The sequence below is a fragment of the Cetorhinus maximus genome, chromosome 8, assembly GCF_964194155.1.
Source record: "Cetorhinus maximus chromosome 8, sCetMax3.hap1.1, whole genome shotgun sequence".
In the NCBI taxonomy this organism is placed as follows: Eukaryota; Metazoa; Chordata; class Chondrichthyes; order Lamniformes; family Cetorhinidae; genus Cetorhinus; species Cetorhinus maximus.
The window spans coordinates 6,036,185-6,045,041 of NC_135886.1; the positions used below are offsets into that span (position 1 = coordinate 6,036,185).

Below are 8,857 nucleotides of genomic sequence, written 5' to 3' on the forward strand. Positions count from 1 at the left end.
AAAGTGAGAAATAATGACAGAAAAAGCCAGGAAAAAATTAACTCATGCCATTTCTAATCTTAATCTGATCTGGCGTTTGTTGTTCCAGAGACTGCAGCAAGGGTATGGAAGAGCAGAAATGCAAGACCATGATGAAAATACCAGGTAAAATTTTACCAAGCGTTTATCCTCTGTAGTTTCCTTTAAGTATATCAAATGCCTCCTTCTCCTCCTGCTTACAAAAAAGCAAGCTGGTTGCCTTTCCCTTCTTTTGGCAGCCCACAGGGTCCAGGAATTATTCCCTCTCCCCATTGGCACCATCTTTTAATCCATGGTATGGCTCCTCTCCATGGCTCTGTCCCCCTCAGCAGTAACCACAGTCAAATTCATGAGTCAACCATCCTTGGCACAGCCATCTCCAGCTGAACCCTCCTGTTATTGCTACTCATATTTAAAGAGAGCAGGAGGATTTTCCACACTTTTTAACTTTCCTTGGCAACCACATTTTAAAGCACTACGATTAAGGTGATGGGAGGTCTTGTGGCGCATGGGGTAGCGTCCCTGCTGTTGAGCCAGACAACTCTGGGTTCAAATCCCACTCCAGGACTTGATGGTCAAGGAAGGTGTGTTCATAATGCAGCCAAACCAGTTGAGTATTAATGTACAAATCCTTCCAATAGGTGCCAATGGCAGGCATTAAGAGTGGGAGAGATCCCTGGTCAGTCATGTGATGGAATGAATGTTGGAGCCTTGCAACATGCATGTAAATAGTGTGTGTTGCCACAACAACTTGGTCTCCCTGAATGAACTAGGACAGACCATCATTGCTCAGGTTGATATTTCTGACAGGTCAAATCAATAAGTTTTTTTAAGAATTATATTTGCTATAAATTACCTCCAGTGAGTTGTGGTCAACGGGTTTCCAGGAAAGCTGTGAAATCAGGTTTTTTTTTTGTATTTGGTGAGCCCAAGCGGTAGCATTGTTTTGTTTTCTACCTGTCTGAGGCCTGACAATTGTATCCACATGTGGGGAGTGAAGCTGCATCAAGTGTAAGGGTTGTGTGAGAGGGAGAAACTCTCCGGAAGTTGTAACAGTTCTCTGGTTAGTGAGAAACCGAGGTGAAAGGTCAAAGGCCACGGCACAAGATACACTGGTATTGAAAAGAATTAACAGTGTAGGCAAATGTCAAAAGTAATTGGCTTCTAAAGGCCTGTAGATTGTAGAAGGGTGTAAAGTCTGAGAGAAGTCCAGAGGAGCATGATTAAGGCTAAGAGTTCCGAGTGTAATTTGTGACACAGGGAAGAAGGAGAATGTGTGAGACGATGCACATGAAGCATAGGAGGAACACCCAACAAGTTTTGAGGAACAACAGCAGTACCATTGATAAAATAGAGAGAGGGAAGAGGTTTTAATGAAGAGAAGCTGCAGGAAAACAGAATGCCTACGTGCCTATACTGGGTGCTATATCGAATAGACAGCACATTCCCACTTTAACTTTCTCAGTGTCGCTATTTTTTTAACCACTCAGCCCTATGATAACTCATCTGGACTGTAGTAATTCCACCCCTGCACCCTACAATAAACCCTGTGCTTTTCAGTAACAATGCTATCCTTCAGCAAACGGACCACGCCTCAGCAATTTGTCTTTCAGTAAGACTGCTACTCTTCAATGAATGGGAAACCATTCAGTAACAGCACTCTTCACTAACCCTGCCACTTTTCTGTATCAGTGCTGCTCTTCGGTAATTTCTCCTTACTTCAGCAACTCCTTCACTCTTCGGTAGGTAGCTCTGTAGCTTTTCAATGCTTCATCCGCTGCAGCTACTCCACATGTATAGTTTGCTGTTGCTATATTTTGTACTACATGGAATATTACAGTTCAGAAATAGGCCATTTGGCTCAGTAGATTGAATTTGAATCCTGCATGCAATGAATCTTAGAGGTAAAATGAAAATCAAGCTGTGACATGAGATTCCCTCGTAAACCTTGGAAGATACAAAAGTCATCCTGTCTCATCCAATATGCAGCTGTTCTTTTTTTTTATTCTTTCATGAGATGTGAACATCAGTGACAAGCCAGCATTTATTGCCCATCCCTAATTGCCCTTGAATTGAGTGTCTTGCAAGGCCATGTCAGAGGGCAGTTAAGAGTCAACCACAGTGCTATGGATCTGTAGACCAGACTGGGGTAAGGACAGATTTCCTTCCCTAGAGGACATTAGCAAACCAGATGAGTTTTTATAACAGTTAATGATAGTTGTCATGGTCACCATTACTGAGACTGGCTTTCAATTCCAGATTTATTAATTGAATTTAAATTCCACCAGCTGCTGCCATAGTGGGATTTGAACCCATAACCGAGAGCATAGGCTTGGCCTCTAGATTACTAGTTCAGTGACATTACTGCTATGACACCATTTCCCTCCATTGCTCACCTTAGAGATAGTGACTCCAGTCTAACCCACTAGACAACCTGAAGGCCATTTTCTTACTTAACAGCTGTCTGAGCAAAAATGATTGGTGGTAAGCCAGAGGATTGGAAGGTTTTATAAACCAACATAAGTTGATCAAAAAAAAAGAGAGAAAGTAAACTTTGAGGGTAAACGAGCAAGTAATATAAAAACGGACAGTAAGAGCTTCGTTAAATATGTTAAAAGGAAGAGAAAGGCCAAAGTGAACATAGACCACTAAAAGAATGAGGCTGGGGAAATAATAATGGGGAACCAGGAAATGGCAGAGAAGTTGAATAAATACTTTGCATCACTCTTCACGGTAGAAGACACTAATAGCATTCCAAAAATACTAAATAATCAAGGGGTAAAAGTGGGGGAGGAAATAAATATAATAACTATCACTAGAGAAAAAGTACTAGGGAAAATAATGAGGCTAAAGGCTGATAAGTCCCCTAGACCTGATGGGTTGCATCCTAGGATTTAAAGGAAATAGCTGCAGAGATAGTGGATGCACTGGTAGTAATCTTCCAAGAATCCATAGATTCTGGAAAACCCCCGGAGGATTGGAAAATGCCAATGTAACACCCTTATTGAAAAAGGGAGGGAGACAAAAACAGGTAACTATAGGCCAGTTAGCTTAACATCCGTCATTGGGAAAATGTTAGAGTCTATTATAAAGGATATAATAGCAGAGCATTTAGAAATGCATAATATAATCAAGCAGAGTCAGCATGGCTTCTCGAAGGGGAAATCATGCCTGACAAATTTATTAGAATTCTTTGAGGAGGCAACAAGCAGGATAGATAAAGGGGAACCAGTAGATGTAATATATTTGGATTTCCAAAAGGCATTCGATAAGGTACCACACATAAGGCTACTGAAAAAGATAAGAGCCCTTGGTGTTGGGGTAGTATATTAGCATGGATAGAGGATTGGCTAACTAATAGAAGACAGAGAGTTGGCATAAGGGGAGCATTTTCAAGATGGCAACCTGTAACTAGTGGAGTGCCACAGGGATCAGTGCTGGGGCCACAATAATTTACAATATATATTAATGACTTGGATAAGGGAAGTGGATGTACTATCGCCAAGTTTGCGGATGACACAAAAGTAGGTAGGAAGGTAAGTGGTGAGGCCGATACAAAGAGTCTACAGAGGGACATAGACAGGTTAAGTGAGTGGGCAAAAACTTGGCAGATGGAATATAATGCTGGAAAATGTGAGGTTATGCACTTTGTCTGGAAGAATAGAAGAGCTGAATATTAGTTAAATGGAGAAAGACTGCAGAAAGCTGTGGCACAGAGGGATTTGGGGGTCCTCATGCATGAATCACAAAAAGCTAGCATATAAGTTCAACAGGTAATAGGGAAGGCAAATGGAATGTTGGCTTTTATTTCAAAGGGAATGGAGTATAAAAATAGGGAAGCCTTGCTAAAACTGTACAAGGCCCAAGCTGGATCACACCTAGAATACTGTGAACAGTTTTGGTCCCCTTATCTAAGAAAAGATGTACTGGCATTGGAGACACTCCAGAGAAAGTTCACTAGGTTGATTCCAGGTATGGAGGGATTTTCTTATGAGGAGAGGTTGAGTAGGTTGAGCCTGTACTCATTGGAGTATAGAAGACTGAAAAGCGAACTTATTGAAACATATAAGATTCTTAGGGGGCTTGACAGGGTAGATGCTGAGAGGTTGTTTCCCCTTGTGGGAAAGTCTAAAACCAGAGGGCATAATCTCAGAGTAAGGGGTCACCCATTTAAGACAGAGATGAAGAGGAATTTCTTCCCTCAGAGGATAGTTAATCTGTGGAATTCTTTACCACAGAGGGCTGTAGAGGCTGGATAGTTAAGTATATTCAAGGCTGAGATAGACAGATTTTTAATCAGTAAGAGAATCAAAGGTTATGGGCAAAAGGCAGGAAAGTGGAGTTGAGGATTATCAGATCTCACTGAATGGCAGAGCAGACTCGATGGGCCAAATGGCCTACACTGCTCCTATGTCTTATAGTCTTATGGAGTAATCTTCATAATTAAACAATGATTATGTGTAATTACATATTAAGTAATTTTGTAAGGTAATTAGCCATGGTCCATGGTCCTGTTAGATAGATAGAGAGAGAGAGAGAGACAACATTTATATATCTTGAGGGGTGCCACTCTGTCAAGTGTAGGGCAAGGCAAGGAGGCTGCCATCCATGAACTCCCACAGCTGGTACACAGATTGAACCCATGCTGCTGGCATCATTCTGTACAACATGCTAGCCATCAAGCTAACTGAGCTAACCAATCCCCTAAACGAGTTTTCACCTGCTGAATAACTAATGATTCCATTTAGTTACACAGCCAGTGACACTTTTTCTGCCATCTAAACAGAGACTATATACAGCGAGTAACAATTATCCTCCTGTATAAACAATATCTCATGTTTGTAAGCATAAACCTGTTTATTTTGAATTAGAATATTCTGCAGTTACACCACAAGCATTAATATTACCACTTTAAGCACTTGGGCTTTCTCAAGCATGTTTAGTAAATGACTGACATTGACTGGGCGAGGCCCAGCAAGTTACCACGTAGTGAATGTGCTAGGATTGATTAGGAATTGGCACTCAGCTGATCTGACTTAATGCTCAGGCCGTTCACCAATCTCCTGTAATTTTCTCATTACAGGGAAAGTTCCTGCTTAACAGAAGTCTAACGGACTGTAACGGAGTGGAAGAGCGGTGAGTCTAAAAAGCATTTCCCAACTAATGTAATAGCCCAGTTGGTTACACATGCACAAATCCACATTCTGTCACACACCATCACACTGTATAACCCAGCAGTGTTGTATTCCACATTCTTGCCAGTGCTGCACCTGTATTAATGTGGTAGTGATATCAGACAGTAAAAAAACAGAAATAGGAACTCTGGTAATGTAATACCGTCTTTTAGATGATATTTTAAATCAAGGCCCTGTTTGCCCTCCCAGGTGGATGTAAAAGATGCCATGGTACTGTTACAAAGAAGTGAAAATGGCTTGTGGTATGCCCTGGCCAATATTTTTCCCTCAACCAACACCACAATACAGATTACCTGATCAGTAAGGCATAGCTGTTTGGGGGAGCTTGTTGTGTACAGGTTGGTTACTGTGTTTCCTACATTACAACAGCAACCTTGCCATCAATGACTTATTCAAGTACTATTATTTAGTGGATAAATATACCTTTTAATGTGGCATATGATCTTATAGAATCTTCCAGCACAGAAGGAAGCCACGTTCTTTTTTAATTCATTCACAGGAAGTGGGCTTCGCTGGCTGGGCCAGCATCATTGCCTATCCCTAGTTGCCCTTGAGAAGGTGGTGATGAGCTGCCTTCTTGAACCGCTGCAGTCCCTGTACCTGTGGTACAGGTACACCCACAGTGCTCTTGGAAAGAGCTACAAATTAGTCCCACTTTCCCGAGGCCCTGCAGCTTTCTTTTTTTTCCCTTTTCAAATATATATTCAATTCCCCCAGAAAGTTAGCATTGAATCTCCTTTCACTGTCCCTCTTATGCAAGGACCTGGCTGAGATAGTGGAGTGCAAACTCTCAGTGTTGGAAGTCTCTGCATCTGGTTTCAACCCTATGACACTATTTACCTAGTAGGTTTGTTACCCATATCTTGAATTTAATTGATTGGCTTGGAGGGCAGTTTAGAGCCAGGATGGCAGATTTCCTTCCCTAAAGGGCATTAGCCAAGCAGATGGGTTTACAGCAATCAATGATAGCTTCATGGTTATCTTTAAGACTAGCTTTATATCCCAAATTCTATTAATTGAATTTTTACATTCCACCAGCTGCTATGACTTGAACCCATGCCCCCAAATCAATGGCCTCAACCTCTGGATTACTAGCCTAGTGACATTACCACTGTGCCACCATCTCTCACTTATCTAGCTTAGCTCCATTTCCCTAACAAAGTAGAATTTAATCAGTGGCACTACCTCAAAGTTTGTCCAGAAGAGTCAGCAATGAAGTCACAGCTAATTTAGTTTTAATGCTTAGATAAAAGCAAAAAACTGCAGATGCTGGAAATCCAAAACAAAAACAAAAATACCTGTAAAACTCAGCAGGTCTGGCAGCATTGGCGGAGAGGAGCACAGTTAACGTTTCGAGTCCGAATGACCCTTCAACAGAACTGAGTAAAAATAGAAGAGAGGTGAAATATAAGCTGGTTTAAGGGGGGGTGGGACAAGTAGAGCTGGATAGAGGGCCAGTGATAGGTGGAGATAACCAAAAGATGTCATAGACAAAAGGACAAAGAGGTGTTGAAGGTGGTGATATTATCTAAGGAATGTGCTAATTAAGGGTAGAAAGCAGGACAAGCAAGGTACAGATAGCCCTATTGGGGGTGGGGTGGGGTGAAGGAATCAAAAAAGGCTAAAAGGTAGAGATAAAACAATGGATGGAAATACATTTAAAAATAATGGAAGTAGGTGGGAAAAGAAAAATCTATATAAATTATTGGAAAAAAAAGGGGGGGACAGAAGCCGACTAGGCACTTTACAGCCTTCCGGACTGAATATTGAGTTCAACAATTTTAGATCATGAACTCTCTCCTCCACCCCCACCCACTTTCCGATCCTCCTTTTTTTTCTAATAATTTATATAGATTTTTCTTTTCCCACCTACTTCCATTATTTTTAAATGTATTTCCATCCATTGTTTTATCTCTACCTTTTAGCCTTTTTCGATTCCTTCACCCCACCCCACCCCCACTAGGGCTATCTGTACCTTGCTTGTCCTGCTTTCTACCCTTAATTAGCACATTCCTTAGATAATATCACCACCTGCAACACCTCTTTGTCCTTTTGTCTGTGACATCTTTTGGTTATCTCCACCTATCACTGGCCCTCTATCCAGCTCTACTTGTCCCACCTCCCCCCCCCCTTAAACCAGTTTATATTTCACCTCTCTTCTGTTTTTACTTAGTTCTGTTGAAGGGCCATTCGGACTCGAAACTTTAACTGTGTTCCTCTCCGCAGATGCTGCCAGACCTGCTGAGTTTTTCCAGGTATTTTTGTTTTTGTTTTAGTTTTAATGCTTTATTGCCATAGGAACTAACTTCCAACAATTTTGTTACAGGTTTTATAAGCCTCGTTGTTACCTAGCTTCCGTGAAGCAGCCAACGTTTGCTTTTCTTCCCATGTTATTAATGGAGCTGGAAATCCCCCTGAATTTCCCCAAAGTGTAGATTGATGCCTGAACAGCGTGTGACCTTCGTACTGGCTACTGACTGGAACAAAGATGGCTTTGACCCAAGCAATTACAGCACTCGAACTGGCAGTGGTGAAAAACAAACAGAGAATGTAAGATGCCTGCAGCACACAAAGAGGCTTTTTATTATTCAAGATCAGTAACTGGGCAAGACATCGGGGAGGTTTGTGTTTCGAAGCAGACAAGGATGATGAGCTGAAAGACTTCACCCGACTTGACCCCCATATCTCTCTGCTTCCATTGCTACAGGTTAATCAATGGGAGTCTGGGCTACATCAATCATTAGAGACTGTTTCAGCAAAAAAAAATTTCCTCTGAATGAGGAATTATTTTTATATTCACAGAAGAAAAACTGCATAAAAAGTGTAGGATAGTTAAACTAATAGCCAAAACAAGAGTTACCAGTGACAGTTATCATAAGTTACCAATTCAATAACCATCGAGCTAACAGCCTGACGTCAGCAAGTCACCATCAAGTTAACAATCTACAGTCGCTACGTCATCACTGAGTCACATTAATGAAATGCCACTGTTGATTTACTAATCCTCTAACATCTAGTCATTGTAGAGCTGCTAATCCAATGGAATCACCATTGAGTTGTCAACTCAGAACACTGGGCTACCATGGCGCCACCAACCCAGTACCACAACGATGTCAAGTTATTCGCCTACAGTCTGAACATTGAATTCTGCTACACCTGTTACAATTTCTTCCAGCTACAAGAATTATCTTGATAAAGGAGATTATTTTCGATCTTTCACATTTTCAGTTGGTTCTTGATATCATTGACAATGTTGGAGATTTGAGATTTTCAAAGGCATTTCCACCAATACATGGAAAATGTGATTTCAGAACAACTTCCTTAAAATTACTTTGGTGTAATGTCACCAAACTATTTTGACTTAAAGTATGTACAAATTGCATAAGGAGTGAGGAGGAATCACCCATACTGAAGGGATTATACCCAAAGGACGAGAAGGTCTGCAATAATAGCGGGCTAATGCCAACAAGGAGGAGTGATCTATCTAGTGAATGTTATATCGTTAGGGGCAGGATCTTCTGGTCGGCGAGCGGGGGCGGGGCCCGCTCGCCGACGTGTAAAATGACACGGGATGACATCGGGTGGAACTCGCGACATCACTTGGGTCATTTCCATTTTCAGTTTGGCAGGGGCGCAGCTGAGTC

General features: G+C 41.5%; 1 protein-coding gene across 1 annotated transcript in view; it reads left to right on the forward strand.

Annotated features, from left to right (window-relative positions):
- Window positions 1-8,529, forward strand: part of LOC144683399 (uncharacterized) — a 48,789-nt gene extending 40,260 nt beyond the window's left edge. Inside the window, exons 7-9 of the mRNA XM_078546368.1 lie at window positions 89-144; window positions 5,102-5,154; window positions 7,540-8,529. Of these exons, the coding sequence (XP_078402494.1) occupies window positions 89-144; window positions 5,102-5,129 (84 nt within the window). The 3' untranslated portion in view covers window positions 5,130-5,154; window positions 7,540-8,529. The remainder of the gene's footprint in view (window positions 1-88; window positions 145-5,101; window positions 5,155-7,539) is intronic.
- The last annotated feature ends 328 nt before the right edge of the window (window positions 8,530-8,857 follow it).